Source organism: Myripristis murdjan, chromosome 24 (genome assembly GCF_902150065.1).
Source record: "Myripristis murdjan chromosome 24, fMyrMur1.1, whole genome shotgun sequence".
In the NCBI taxonomy this organism is placed as follows: Eukaryota; Metazoa; Chordata; class Actinopteri; order Holocentriformes; family Holocentridae; genus Myripristis; species Myripristis murdjan.
In genome coordinates this window covers 10,770,852-10,786,724 of record NC_044003.1, presented here as the reverse complement: position 1 = coordinate 10,786,724, position 15,873 = coordinate 10,770,852, and the positions used below count along the sequence as shown (strand labels likewise).

Genomic DNA, 15,873 nt, shown 5'->3' with positions numbered 1-15,873 from the left:
GACCAGCTAAATGAAATCACATATCTATGATAGTCTGCAGACTCCGAAGATGTGGTGCTTTCCATGGAACAAAGAAAAATTAGGTCTCTTAATGATCCTATGCTCAGCTATCATACTGTGGCTGTAGCTTTGAGAGTAACCCTGAACTGTCAACCTTTTTTAAAATGTGTACATACCAACTATGACACAGATATACAATGGGAATTCTATAAAAGCAGCATTCTACACTGCAACCTCATACTGAAGTTTTTTTTTTTTTTTTTTTCAGCAAATACTGAAGGTCAGATTTTTCTGCAATCTCTTCTGACAGACATCCATGTCAGCATATGAGCATCTATGGGCGGCAGGCAAAACTCTTTAATATTTTGCAGTAGTTCAGCTTGTAAATTCAATTTCGAGTTCTTCCTCCTGCCACACTGCCGGGCTGGTGGGATTCATTTCAGTTCAAGCTGCTGTGATATTTTGCATATTTTAGTTTAAATTGCATAGTGTGGAAAGAGAGGAAGCTGAGGGGAACAAAGTGAGTTGACAGGTGTGGTTTTCAGGAAAGTCCAAGTGGAAAAAGAAAAACATTTTGTTCTCGATCTCTAGCAGTATCACTAGCTAGAGAGAGAGAGAGTTTCATTTAGTAATGAAACTTTCAAGTGTGAACTGGATATGAAGGACGAGTCCAAAACAATAAAAAAGAAATTATGGTACCAGTATAGTGCTTGAATATTTCTTTTCTCTGTGAAGGGAAATCAATCACAGGTAACACATGTAAATGAGCCACACTGCAAATAAAAATTCAGTTCTGCTCTGAAAGAAGCTTTGCATATTTGCCTGCAGCTGGTGGACAGGACATTTTTTTCCTGACACTTGTCGCTCCACATGGTGAGAGCAGTGCTGGGAATACAAAAGGCAGCATGTGCCTCAGTGTTACAGTGTGTAAAGGTCTCGGCCTGACAGGAGAACAGTAGTTGTGCGATGTGAGTCCCTGGTCTGGGGGAGAATGGAGCTCGGGGCAGAAAGGGAACAGACAGACCCAGGGGACCTGACCTCTTCATTTAACAAGCCTCCTGCAGGAGCATCTGGGATCATCTGCTGAACAAGCACATCCTGCAGGACAGGACATGTCCTGGAAATGGAGCAATGGCTCAGATTTCTTTTAAGGCTTTTCTTAAGGTGTGCCTATCCAGTGTGTACTTGTGTTATGTCTTCCTCATTCTCATAGACCACACACACTGAACACAACAAATTGGCTTGCAGGCTTCCACTCACACAATGTTCTCTTTTAAAATGATCCAACATTTGCTGATTAATTTGGGAAAGAAAGGGCTATCTTTTTTTTTTCCTTTTTAAAACCCAGTCTCTTTATGAGCAAATACAAACAGGAAACTGTTGTCTTTCTAAGGAGAGTGAACTACAGGGAGATAGAGTCACACTATGGCAACAATGCATATGTAATGCACTCTTACAATGAAAAGATGTGAGGTGAATGGTAAAATACCCTGAGGGGAAATACACTCAATCACGAGCTTTTGGAGGACATAGCATATCGCCGTCCTTAAAAAATTGGAGGATGTGTGCTATTGTTCTTGTTTTTTGCACACGAGGGACAGAGTTAGATATAGCAACAGGCTCGGACTGCAGTGCCAAGAAGCCAGGTCGCTGTCCGTGGTCCTGAACAAGCATTTGCGCTCTGGCTGTATCGCTGGCAAACGACGCAGAAATCAAGCATGTGGTTTTTCGCCCTGAGCCAAAGATCTCACTGCCATGAGTCACCTCCTATCGCTGGCGTGCTACTGATGCGTTGCAGATCTAGCATCTCCGCATGGCGACATATTGGTCATGGCAAGGTAAAACATGACATTTGCCATACCTAACATCGAAGTGAGTCCAAATTGTATCTTATTGTTTTTTATCAGTGTGATGGACAGCAGTGATCAAGCAATAGCTGCCAGAATTTGGAAGCCATACCTGCAAAAAAACAAAAAAGAGGACTATCCAGGATCAATTCTCTCTCTGTGTGAAAATAGTTCACATCTTCCAAATAATACTGTCTTGTCATTCATTGCTCCACTCTGTCCCCGAGGAATTTAGTGATCACAAGCGGGTTTGGAAGTTTTGGTGTCAAATTATATTAAGCTGCAGGGACTTTGTCGTACCTTAGGGATGACTGAATTGACGCCCCGTCGTCTCTGTCAGACAACGTGTCAGACGGGAAATCGGTGGTCGGGATGAGGACGGCGGGAGGATGCAGCAGGAAGACAAGCACATCCCGTTGCCATAGCGGCGGCTCGTGCGGACGCGGCCTGACTTTTAAACAGGACCCTCGGGGGAATTTGGGACTGCGAGGATGTGTTGTCAACATTTGATGACATCCGCCGTCAGGAGGGGCTCCCCTGTCACTCCACGATGCTCTCCGCACATGCAACAGAAAGTGGCGAGGCAATGCAAGGCTGCATCCTGAGACAGATCTAATTAAGCAATAGGCGAAGCCGCAAGGGGCCGTTGTGTACAGATTAAGAGGCGTTGTTAGGCACGATATGAAGTTTTTCGAGAATAAAACGGCAACCACACGGCATAGTAATGGAAATGGGAAAGCAAATGGTGTAGCTGCCGATATTGCACTTGAAGAGTACATGAAAACAGCGTGGCTGCTGAGCGACTCATGTGTGAGATGTGTTTCTCAATTTGTGAATTAATATTTAAATGAACAGTTATGTGCTTGCAGGTGTTTATGGGGTATCTTAACAGCGGTTTCTAACGCGACTCAGACATTCTCAGAACTGAGAATCGGCATTGTCAGTTTTCATAAATTCCGATAACGAGATCAAATCAGCGAAACAACGGGAATTCCCGATCAATAGCGGTTCAGTGTGGGATGAAAGCTAAAAAGTACTGCCAGGCGTAGTTTATTGATTGGCCATCGTGACTGATCCAAATGATTGATCCGCGCTCCGGGGGTAATGTTTACATGTAAACATTTACTGCAGAGGACATGTTAGGGTGTCAGCAGTTTAAAAGGCCATGGATATATCAGGTCTCCACGCACGCTGGACAGGGCTACTGAGCTGGACATGGACACTGACAGTTATGAACACCTGCACCCCAAAGATCTCCACCTACAAGGCAGATAAACCTTATTACCTTGTGTAGCTTATGAAGCGTAGAGGATTGAATCCATGGATCAAAGGTAAAACATTTTTTTCAAAATTGTTCATGCAGTCTCCATTTACAAAAGCCCAATCTCTTTCATTTGCTGCCCTTTGGCATGAGCTGTTGTACAGGACTATTTCTTGCCATATGGGCCAGCTACAGTTGATTTTCCGTCAAAGTTATCACAACACTGATTTCGAGCTCCGGAGGAAATCAACGATCCTTCAGGAAAGGTATGATGCATATGATATAGACAAAATAATGAAGCTACACATAGGTTACAGTTTATTGTTCAGATATTTATCAAATGGTTTCAATGGTTGGAGTGCAGGATAAATTGTTCTCCGACTTTCTACTTTTCGATACTAAGAAGAACAAGAGTGAGCCGAACCGATCTAAAAACATAAGCTACAGCAGCCAGTGAATGTCATTTCAATGTGGACAACCGCTGAGCAATGTGTGTGGATAGACGGCGCAACTGACTACAATATAATCGTTACACTATAAACAACAAGTAGCATCTTACCAAATCTTAAAACGTGTGGCATCCCGCGAGAGTATCCAATAAACAGCAGCAGAAGCGGGATCAGCCTGAGGTTGAACCTGAAAACGAGACTGGTTATCATCAGCTGATGGGAGGTAATCTTCATGTTGTTTGTAAAAAATGCACAGTGGTTTAATCCCCCCGGTGCGCGGGTTTGATTCCCCCGTAATTCTTCTACGGTCGTTGGGCAAGGCAGGGTGACGGCGGCCCTGGATGCGCAAGATCACGGCATGGTCACTTGCGCTTTCCCTAAATCCATTAGCAGTCCCGGCATGATTACTTCCCCTTCCCCTTCTCCTCCTTCACTGCGCCAAGAAACAACAATCCTCCGGGTCGAGGGACGGCGGGACATCCATGTCGAGGGGTACAGATCCAGTGGGGAGGGGGGAGCCCATGCATGGGCTAGGTGAGATGTTGGAGAGGGTTGGAGAGGGGTTGGAGAGCGCCAAGCAGAGGAAACAGCAGCGATATGCAGCCCCCTATGAGGCACTCTGGGTTGCCTGCGCTCCCATTATACTGCACTGCTGCACAGGCTCTGACGTCGAGCCAAGGTTAGTGTTGTGAACGCGCACCAGAGAGCGAGAGGGAGAGAGTGAGAGAGAGTGTGAGAGAGAGGGAGCGAGAGGGAGAGAGAGAGAGAGAGAGGGAGAGAGAGAGAGAGAGAGAGAGAGAGACCAAGGGGAGGGAGAGGAGGAGAAGGGGGAGAGGGAGAGTGATTGAGGAAGAGATAGAGAGAGGAGGTGTGTGTGTGTGTGTGTGTGTGTGTGTGTGTGTGTGTGTGTGTGTGTGTGTGTGTGTGTGTGAAAAACTTAATCTTAGACGACCTTTCTTAAAGGTGTAGTTTCTCTCTTTCTCCAAGCTATACTACAACTTATAACGTCAAGTTCGCTTGCATTTTAAGTGTAAGCATATATGCGGCCCATTAAGGGCTGCATCGTGATGCATCCCAATGCTGTTACCTGCGGGCGAAACATTAGTTGGAATCCCAAATGACCACAAGATCCGGCTCCATTCATGAAACTAGCCATGACAGTTTAAGACCGTGTATAGCATACAGTTTGAATGGGTTCACGGTCAAGAATCATTGTTTGTTATACATTTCATCCCTAAGGTTTTGTATATATATATTTATAGAACATGTTGGAGTTTTTTAATTTGAAATCCATCACATATTAAAGACTGTAGTGACATAGTAGGCAAGTGCCATCTCGAATTAGAGTGATGTTTTATTTAATCTGGATTGCTAATTACTGTTCATTAACCCCTCTATTCCCCATTCAGCACCATGGACAGAGACACAGCAAGCTTTTTTTGCTGCACACAAAGCAGTAGGGTGCACATTAGTCTTTACTGAGATCAGAACAATTGCATAATGTGTGCTATCACAGATGTCTAATCTTCACGTGTAAATGACTTCTGAGGCTTTTTGGCATAGCCTTGTCTCTGCTCTCTTTTATCCGACCTATGAACATATAATTCAGTGCACATTACATTTAGCCAAAAGGGGGCACAGAGCAATGATGTTGGCCTAACTTGTGCGGGACATACTGTACTTATACTGATGTTTCTTCCACAGAGCCGAGTAGGCAATGTAGGCCTACTTTAGTGTTTTGTCATTCAAAACTCCCCCTTCCAAAATCCCTTTTACAGGATTTCAAGCAACAACCCTTTCAACAATTTTCACCTTCATTCCAGAAATGTGGGAGGAGTGGGATGAAAGGAAGTGAAATTGGCAGAACAGTAAATCCGTAATATCGACAGAAGCTGCTGAAAGGCACGAATATTTAACCTATGCAAATAACTCCACTTTAGACTTGAAAGCCTTCCAGCAACAGACTATTCTCGAGTGTGAACCATCCTCCGACGTGAAAGTGTGTGTGTGAGATTTACACAGAGAACCCCAATGCTGGATAAAATTTCACGGGGAAAAGATACGCAGTATCTCTCGAGGTTGTAAGTAGGCCTATCGCCTTTCTATCTGATTAGTGAGTTCAAACGAAGCTCCGTCCGAGGATGCATGATGGATATCTGCAGCTGCTACGTGGGCCTACACGTTATTGATTTGACACTACACGCATCTTATCAGCGTCCACCCCCACTGTGCAGCTCTACATGGGCCAATGCATCAGCTGGTGCTATAAGGTACAGCAAAGGGCGCCCGCTCCTTACGAGAGCGTGGAGGGCCCGTTTAATCTCGACGGGGATGTGAAAGAGCTCTTTGATCGCCACCATCAGCACCCAGCCCCCGGATGAACACGGTCACTGTGTGAATCAAGTGTGAATGGCTGGCCTGTGTGTGTACGTGCGTGCGTGCGTGCGTGTGTTTGTGTGTGGCGTAGAAATGCCCTCAAGAAAAACCTTTATAATATCCCTGTAATATTCTTACAGGGGCTTTGAGTGGTGCTCATGTATATTTACAGAAACCTTGTAGTACTTTATGGTGCCTTTTTTAAAGTCTCTTGGAACCATCATAATATTCCTGTAGTTTTGTTGGTGTGTTTGTGCTGTAACCTCCTATTAGGCAACATGATTGCTACAGTGTAGTTGTTTAAAGGGTCCTATAAAAAGTCAAATCTACATACACCTACCCTAGCTTTTTGGAGTACTACTTCGCTGCATATTACACCGGATCTGTCAAATCGCTTTCACAAATGAAAGCAAAGACACTTAATGGTGAAGAGGGCGCTTGCTGCATCGAGCTAAACGAAACAAGAAGTAATTACACCGGGATCAAGTAGGTGGTGTGAACATTGACTCTCAACGTGCGTCGGGTTGCGTGGGTCTGCACACCGGCAGCACTCTGCAGTGTGAGAATATCAAAGAGAATGGCACTCATCATGCTACCATCTGGGCCATTAACATAATTATGGAGAAATTCAGGGTTTCCGCATAAGTCAGCAGAGCCTCACATATACACACAGCATGAAAGGAATGCTTATTGAGCCTGGGGGGAATACGACGACTGACAGGCAACTGATACTCTTCCACTGTCACAGCGCCCTCTGGCAAAAAACAGAGGTATTGCACACTGTGCTAGTATGACAATAAATTTAACAAACTTTAAATAGCAAACTCCTATACTCCTATATCTTCCCTACCATAAGTCAAAGTAGTATCAAACTGTTGTGTTAGACGAGGGCAGAGGCTTTTGGGAGAAAATAATAAATGATCCTTTTTTGTTCTGCCTTGATGAATAGTGATTGGACAGCGTAGCTCACCCACTGTGATGTTTACAAGTTAATTTATATATATGAGTTAATTTACTAAAAACATATCTACAATGTTTACACACTTAACTATTTACTATTTATGTTTTACACAGGTGTTGTTTTCATTTTTATATGTTTGGATATTTATATCTGCATTGTTAATCTGAATCTACATCTGTGTTTTTCCTCACTTTTACCTCATTCTAAGTCCGTATAGTCTCTGATTGGTTACTCCAGCCACATGTCAGCTAGAAACTAGGAAGTGTTGTGAAGCTGAAGGTGAAGGTGCTGAGAACAGTAAAGTGCTGATTAAGAAAGTTATCTGGCTCCATCCTGCTGTTTCTTCCCCTTAAGAGTGATCCGTGCACCACGTATGAAACCCTCATGTCACCCCATCTTTTACTAATTTAGTGTCACATTGCTGCTTACCAGCTGGCCTAGATGAGATGAGTGTCAAGATACCAAAACTTGGGTGGTGGATACAATGCCAGTGGAATTTTGCAATTCATGATAAATGATTCAACACTACAGCAAAAACAGAAATCATATTCAGCTGATGCTTTATTGAAAAACTCTGTAGTTAAAGATTAATGAGTACACTGGATCTCTGAGTGATTCAAGTGTTCAAACAGATACATTAGAATAATAAGACTGAGTTACAAGCGCAACATTGGCCTGCAGCCTTCAAGTAGACAACAACACAGCCCAACAAATACCAATTTTAAATTAATCATACAGGCTAATGTTGTGATCACATAGAATCTGGTAGACGGCAGACGGCAAACCCAATGTTATTATTATGGGTGAGAGCAGGACAGGAAAATCAGACAACATCAGTAAATTATGCGGCCAGTGGCAACAGCAGATGACTTTGCTGGTCAAAGTTAAAATATTTTAACTTTTTACTGTCCTCCACAAAAGACTTTACAATCAGATTTTACATAGCACATCACAAAACAGAAATTACGTCTGATTTGGACAACGAAAAGATGAGAATCCAGTTGCAACAACACCCTTAATTTTATGACCAGCATCTGGAGTCCTATATGGAGACATAAACACTTTAATTTGCAACAACAGTCTATAATAATACAGTAAAGTTATAGCTATATGAATTACCAGTAGATTATCATTGAATAGGCCCTTTAATTATATAAAACAAATACAAATCAACAATGTAATTTATTGTTTGGTGCAAACAGATCATCATCACCATAGCAACCCATCCTTCTGTAGTGTCTTTTGCCTTTGTGCCGGGTCCATCACGTAATTGGTTGTATTTCCTGTGCCATATTGTTAACCACCATTTACAGCCTCCTGGATTTCCTCTGAACCCTGCGTAAGGCTACATTAGAATAACGGGGCCATGCCATTGGTCTGACGGCCTATAGTACTGAAACCCCAATAGTCTGAAAAAGGTCCCACTGGGCCGAAAGCCCATTAGTCCGACGGGCTTGTTATCCTGAAAACAAACGCCCATGGCTCCAAAGGCCCATTTCTCTGAAAACACACGCTCTGGAGTTGTTGGAGTTCAATGACTGCCAATGTTATGCTGAGTTTGGCATTCATGCTGAGAAATGCATCCACCCCAGTTTACCCTAACCTTAACCAAAGATAACCAATGTCTAAACTTAACGAAATTTATGAAGTGGGCATTTTTTGGACAATTGAGGTTTCAGAATAATGGGAATTTGTTTCCAGGATAACGAGCCATCAGAGTAATGGGTTTTAGGTCCAATAGCCAGTCCCTAGAATAACAACACTGAGCTATAGAGGGAGGTATCAAGTTGTGTCAACACTACCGATAATAAAAACACTTGCATTAACATCATTTTCAAAATTTTGGTGTTGACGTGATACCCAAGTATTAATTATTGTGATATCCCTGGTGATCAGTCAACCAGCTAGCACTGATGTGATTGGAGAGAAAGGAATTGTAGCTGACAGGAATGGGGACCTGTGTTTTTGTCATGCTAAATATGACATCCTGTTCCCATAATTTCTTGTATTTAACAGGAAAATACCCCAGTACCATTTGGGAGATGTAGTCCTTTTTTATATCCATGATCAAAAGTGTGTCGTTTTTGAAGAGGACGGCAAATTAGATGCATTTATACACACCCACTTGCTTGTAACCCACGGAGGCTTCCACATGAGCTGCCTGGTGTATTTATTCAGACACCATTCATGCACTGGGTAATGCAAAGGGGACTTTATGCAAAGGGAGAGATAACCACTGCTAAAAGCCCTCTGTCATTCTCTCTCTCGCTTTCTCTCTTTCTCTCTCTCTCTCTCCCTCTCTCTCTCTCTCTCTCTCCCCCTCTCGTTCTTGCTGGCAGGCTGGTGGAAAGATAGCACTGGCACAGGCAAGGAAACCATGGAAACGAGAAGCTGATGCACTTTGAATGGTAAGACCCTGAAAGAGAAGAAGCTCATTCAGTTCAGTCACCCTGTGCTAAAGGCCCATCTCTGCTGCATTATTCTATTTGGTACAGTTTAGTTTCATGCTGACGGTTCCAGTGTGTTCAGAGAAAGCTAACAAGAGGCACACTTCATCCGCCCATTATGGCACGACGACTACAGCTGAGGATGTCTTTACACCTTTGGCAAGTTTAACAAGGGCTGCAAGAGGTTGAGCAGCTTTTCCGTCTTAACCAGCCCTCCTTCATCCCTCTGACACACACACACACACACACACACACAGGGGAACATTTCCTTTTCTAGAGACTGCACCACACCTCATGTCCTTGGCCACACCACGCCCCACTTCAGCCTGTAATCATTGCCGTGTTTGAGCAGCTCATATTCACAATTCCCACTTGTGGCTCTGCTACAGCGATGCCTTTGAACATAACAGCATGCCGATGTCAGCACTGGCCCGTATGTCTTGAGCAGCACTGTCAATGAGATCCCCGGGACCTCAGTGGGAATACATTCTTCAGAGACGACAATTAGTCAGCTGAGACAGTAATTAGGACCTCTCTGCACACTGTCACTTCGCGTTAGCGCTGACGGATGCCCACCAACTCCCCCCCAGCACTTGCAGCCAGGCAGACTCACTTCTGCAGCTGCGCTCAGACATTGTAATGTGACAACCATTTGAAACTTCTGCAGCAGGGGTTTATCTGCTACAGTATCACTGGAATGTTACTATAATACTCCCATCAGGATTTATTTTGTGTCTGCGGTGGGCCTGCTCAGCTCTGAGTTTCGAGACCTAATGGTAGCTTTTATCTCCTATTACATCACTATAAAATACTCACAATATTCCTTCAGGGACTTCCAGTTGTGCAGTGATGCCTGCACTCTCCGTACAAGAAAGTGCCACAAAAAAGTAGGCTGATTTGGAGCATTTTGTGCTCCAAATTAAAGCCGCATTAAAACAACTTTTTAAAGACCCACTTAGAGTAAATCATTCTGTCATGCAATCATCTTGCATTCTCTGTTCTCTCTGTTCTTTTTTTTTTTTTTTTTTTTTTTTTTTTTGAAAAGGGGTGGGAGAGCTTTTAGTCAGTATAGCTCCATATACAACTCCTACCCAAGCTAAAAAAAAAAAAAAAATGGGAAACCCCATCTTTTTCAGGGTGCATTTTATAATTCTACAGTTTATTCGAGGACAGCTGTATTTTTTCAAATGGCTTGTACCTTTGTTGTTTACCTGAGAGAGAAAGAAAGTAGTTTTGTGCACTTTGTGCTTTCAGATCTTAGGGATCATACAAAATTATACACGGGCATACATTCACACACACACACACACACACACACACACACACACTCACAGCAGAAAGCCAGATTGATTGGATGGCAGACGGCTGGAGCTGTTATTACAGAGCATCCAGCAGGTTTGGTTTGCGGGATAAGGACGTCCTCACAGTACATTTCTCAGTGTGAACCGATACAAAAAAGCCCCCCATGTGCGTATGTGTGTGCGTGAGAGAGAACGCGAGACAGAGAGAGAGAGAGAGACAGAGGGAGAGAAACAAAGACAGAGAATGTGGATATGTATCCGCCTGCCTACACATTTTGGATCTCAAATAGAAATCTTGGCGGTGCTTGCAAAAATGAGTCTCCCCACCGGACTACACTCGACGCCAAGGGCTTGCCTGCAGAGAAAGTGAGACTGGAGAAAACGAGAGGAACTCACAAGGCTGCATGCATTTGTACAGAAAAACCTCCAACAGACAAGTTCTGAAAAGACTTTTCTCCTTGTAAAGACAACCCATCTTCTTCTTTGGTGTTTGTGAGCAGAGAAGTGACACTGTCTGGATTACAGGCAGCCACAAACTCAAGCGCAATAGAAGCCTTTCAAGGCCAGACATGGCAGTTCACTGAAGAATAGATACATATGGGCGAGTTGGGTACTTATGGTCCTCGGATAACTGGTCTGTCCAAGTGCAATTACTATGATTGTGTTAGTCTAATTCTCACCATTTTCAGACCTTTTACAACTTGTGCATGTAAATGTCAACCGGCCTGAAATCCAGACAGGCTAACAGAAGCACAAAATAGATATTTAGTCATGTCTTATCCATTATATACAGAAAATGGTTTGAATTGGAAGCCCAAACTCACTGTTTCTCATTCTCTGCCTTCACCAGAAAACACAAAAGCCTTCCTGGGACTATGGCTCTGATGCACACACTGGCTAGTATGTACTAAAATGAGCAGTATGCCTAGATATGCAAGAAATCACATCCTTTAGATGACTTGAGATATACAAGGCAATCTTTTACACAGAAAGCCTAAAAGCTATATCCATTGTTATTGTTGTTTTAATCACATAGGAACACTTTTTGTTTATAAATAAATAACTAAATGAATGAATAAATAAATAGCGTTTGCTTGTGTTGCATGTTTATTTATAGATTCTTTAATAATCCAATAACCTCAAGACAGTAGCTTTAAAGGGGTAGTAAACTAAAATATGTAGTTGTTTTAAGTATTTTTTTTAATTTTCACCATTTGGTTTATGAAGCATAATGACACTGTGAGATGTCCTGCAGTGCAAGGCCTAGAAGTCGATCCAATCAGAACACAACCTTAGTTTTCATTCCATTGACTCTTTAACTGCACCTGCTGTCCTCCAGTGCAAGTAAAGTGTAGGTTTTTAGTTAGTGAGCTCTACAGCAATGTTAGCCAGGAAAACATCAGCTAATGTGTTGTTATGGTGCTAACAAGATCCATAGCCGTTTCATTTTTAATCAGTGGAATATTCTCAATTTGCTGGGCGTTTGGTCTTCCAAGGTCCACACATTATCGTGACCCTACAAAGGGACAGCACACTCAGGAATGTTCACCTTAAATTTTCATTGATTATGTCAGTTATCAAACATAGTGTGCATGTAACAGCAATCATTATTTAACATTTCAGTACACTGCAGGTTGTATGGCCCTGATTGTTGTCTGTTGCCAGAGGCATTACCCTTTTACATTGCTCAAAAAATTGCCTACTGTAATCAGTGCAGGAAATGTTGCATTCACGTTCCCATAGGCAGGAGATTCTTTTTTTAGCCTGTGTTTTTCCAGAGAACATTTGGTCAGCATGCATTAATTTTTTCAGTAACACCCTGCTTCACACACATTTTCACACCTGAGAGATTCCCCAGTCCTCTACTGAGCGACTCAAATGGAGCAGGGGGTATTTACCAAGGGAGTGGTGAGAGTTAGCCGTTCATTTTCAGCATCCAGGAGGCCTGCATCTCTGACCTTTAGGCTGCCACCATAGTAATGGGATCCAGCATGTTGCCAGTGTGATCCAGGGATCAGCTGTAACAGCTGGGGATGAGTGGGCCCAACAAACAGCCTCAGACATCCAGGATCAGACACTCCTAACTGGGATAACAGCTTCTCAGCATTCAGCATTTTCAATCAAGGGATCAGCTACTGAGACTAGAGACAAAATATCCCAGACAGCGATGAGGCAGGAGTCACCAGTAGGCTCAAGATGGCAAGACTAATGTGGCGTGGCACAGTGAAAATAGCCCGGTAATGTTCTCGCCTTCCAGAAAGGTACAGGCATGATGTGTTTGTCTTATTCATTTCTCTGAATTCATCTCTAATAACTTTTAAGGCTCATACTATCATGATCAAAGTTGTTGTTACACTGCCCAGAGAGGGTAGTGGTGGGTAGTGATATATACATTTCTACACAGTTCAGCATGATTTCCCTGAAGGACAGCGTAAAGTTTGCCAGGCTGACGTCGACTGCATGTGACAACAAGGAGCTGTCACTACTCATCTGGACAGGCTCCAGTCATTTGGCAGCACTCGCTCAGAATTTGAGCGTTGGTTTTGCTTGTTTCTCATGTTTGAATTCACAACGTCCTTCCCCTGCCAATCAACGGAATACATATTGCCCCTCAGCTTGCTACGCCATCAGCTACGATCGTGACTCGTTAGTTTCAAACTGGTGATAGCCAACTTGGGTTGGACGCCACCCCTCATTATCTGCGTAATAAGTCGACAAGATCAGAAGAGCCCTACCAGGCTCCTGAGAGACATTCTCTAGAGTCTGGTGTTAGCCAGGCCAGCATAGAGTATTAGGGTTGATATCTGCAGATCAAATCACATTTCACACAAGCTTGTAAGTATTACACAGTTTGACTAGTTTGTGTATTTGTTGAAAATATCACAAGATACAAGGACTGAAGCCTCTACAACTTCTGTGTTTTTACTGAGTGCACTGACTGAGATATTTGACAAATACACTTTAGTCTTGAAATAACAAGCAGCAGTCAGTAAATGGCTTCAAAAGCCTGCAAGAGTAGATTTGTGGACATATGACATATGTGTTGCATAACAATAATTTTAGCTCATTTCTATATCAAACCCTTAAAGACAGCCTAGTTGCACTAACTGATGCGTAGTCTCTGTGGCTCAACACATGATTTTAATTATATAACAAATAAAATGACTCTATTCTCTCTGCTTGTTTAATTTCCACCACCAGCATCCACCCCGTACACTCATGCGCACACCTAAATGCTTTTTCTGACTTCATACTCAAACGTCCAAATTGGCTATGCCAACCTTGTCTTCTGAATGACTTTCAGTGGTTCCTTTTCTTTGCTCAAATCCTCAGGATGTCTTAAATAGCTGAATACTTGCTACAAAAAGGTCCTCAACCTCCAATCCCTGCACAAAATCCACTCTGCAGGGAATGTTGCCACCTAAGCCTCTTTAAAACCCAGGGGAAAAAAATCTGGATTGGAACCAGTAGATAGAGCGTGAATTTGAAAACATAAAGAAGAGTTTGATCTCAGTTATACCCCTACTGTTCTGGAGGTGCTGAAATGAGGCCGATCTTGAGCATGGTAATGTTAGCTCACTCCTCTTTCCTCTCCTCTCCTCTCTTCTCTTCTCCTCTCCTCTCCTCTCACCCATAAATCACTTCTGTGCTCATGAAAATTAGCTTAACCCTTTTTCTTGTGCTGTGCTCTACTTCCAGTCAAGGACACTTTGCTATAACAGGACTACGTAGGATCTGTGTTTGCTTACACGTTTTTACTCATTTCCAGAGAGCGGGCATCATTAATTCTCGATCCTGCTTGACCTAGCAATGGAAACACGCTGGATATAGAAACAGGGCTTCATCCACTCTGATACTCTTGTCAAGACTGCCTCTCTGCTGTCGCTCTTCCTCAAGCAGCCTCCCAACAATTAACATTTCCATAAACCCTTTTGTCAACTGCTTAATAGAAAAAAAATACTGAATTGAATGACTTATCCTCACCCCTTGAGTCAAACATAATTTGACTGAGAACTGAACCGCGCAGGGAACTTGGGTATATAATACAAGCTTAGGAGAAAGAGGAGGAGACAGAAAGAAAGGCAGAGAGAGAGAGAAAGTGTGTGTGTGTGTGTGTGTGAGAGAGAGAGAGAGAGAGAGAGAGTTTGGGACCGACAGAGAGGGTGAGTAAGAAAGAGAGGGGAAGGGAAAGAGAAAATGAGCTTCGTTCCCTTTGTGGCACAGTACTTCACCACTTAATCATCCCCTGGTCTATAAATAGGCCTTCACAGCCATGGAATATTGGGAGAAGATTAATGGAAGAGAATGGAATGCCGTAATGCTCCGCAGCTTCACCATTTCTGTTGCAATTTAATATACAGATTTTACTTCACGGCCGGTGACAGAAACTTCCCCTCTCCCACTTCTTTCATAATTTTCACTCCATCTTTCAAATTGCATCCAGCTTACTTACCCACCCCTCTCATCTTTCTCACTTTCTCATTTTCTTCTCCCTTCAACCCCAAGGAGTCTTCCTGGGCGACAGAGATAATCACTAATTCATTATTCTTCAGAAACTTCACAGCAAACAATACCAGATGCTTATTGTGCAGACATAGTCGGGCATACATCGATGCACAGACACACACTCACTCACACACACACGCATGCACACACAAACGTGTACACATGCACACAAGCACTCAAGTGCACACACACGCACAAACAATCAAAACGCCATCAAATATGTTTTTATTTTTTTTTGCAGAAACATGGATGCAGTGCAAGCTTTAGCCAAATAACAAGGTTTTTTTTTTTTTTTTTTTTTTTTTCTCATAGCAGACGGTGGAAAAGTTTTCTCACCTCGTTTTACATTCTGCACTATATGCTGCAGTTTCCTTTCAGCACCTATCACGGTTCATCTCCCGAGGAAATGTTGACAGTGTTGAGGTAGCAGAAATCACCTTGTACCTTCCTGCTCTCTTCAGTGTGTGTGTGTGTGTGTGTGTGTGTGTGTGTGTGTGTCTGTTTTTGACTACTTTCAGAGACACACACCAGACTTGAGACCTGGTAATTGGGGTCGGCTTGTTCAGTTGAGGACAAAAGCCGTGTCCCCATTTGGAAAAAGCTGCTTTTTAGAGTCAGTGGTTAAGGTTAGGGTTAGGGTCAGGCATTAGGTTGGGGTTAGCTCTCCAGAAAATGAATGTAAGTCTAAGTAATGTCTCCCAAAGTGACATAAGTAAACATGTGTG

At 43.0% G+C, this 15,873-nt stretch overlaps 1 protein-coding gene across 1 annotated transcript in view; it reads right to left on the bottom strand.

The window, feature by feature from the left end:
* LOC115356381 (glutamate receptor ionotropic, kainate 2-like) overlaps positions 1 to 3,820 on the bottom strand; it is a 67,660-nt gene extending 63,840 nt beyond the window's left edge. The window contains exon 1 of the mRNA XM_030047524.1: positions 3,668 to 3,820. Within this exon, the coding sequence (XP_029903384.1) occupies positions 3,668 to 3,791 (124 nt within the window). The 5' untranslated portion in view covers positions 3,792 to 3,820. The remainder of the gene's footprint in view (positions 1 to 3,667) is intronic.
* Between the last annotated feature and the right edge of the window lie 12,053 nt (positions 3,821 to 15,873).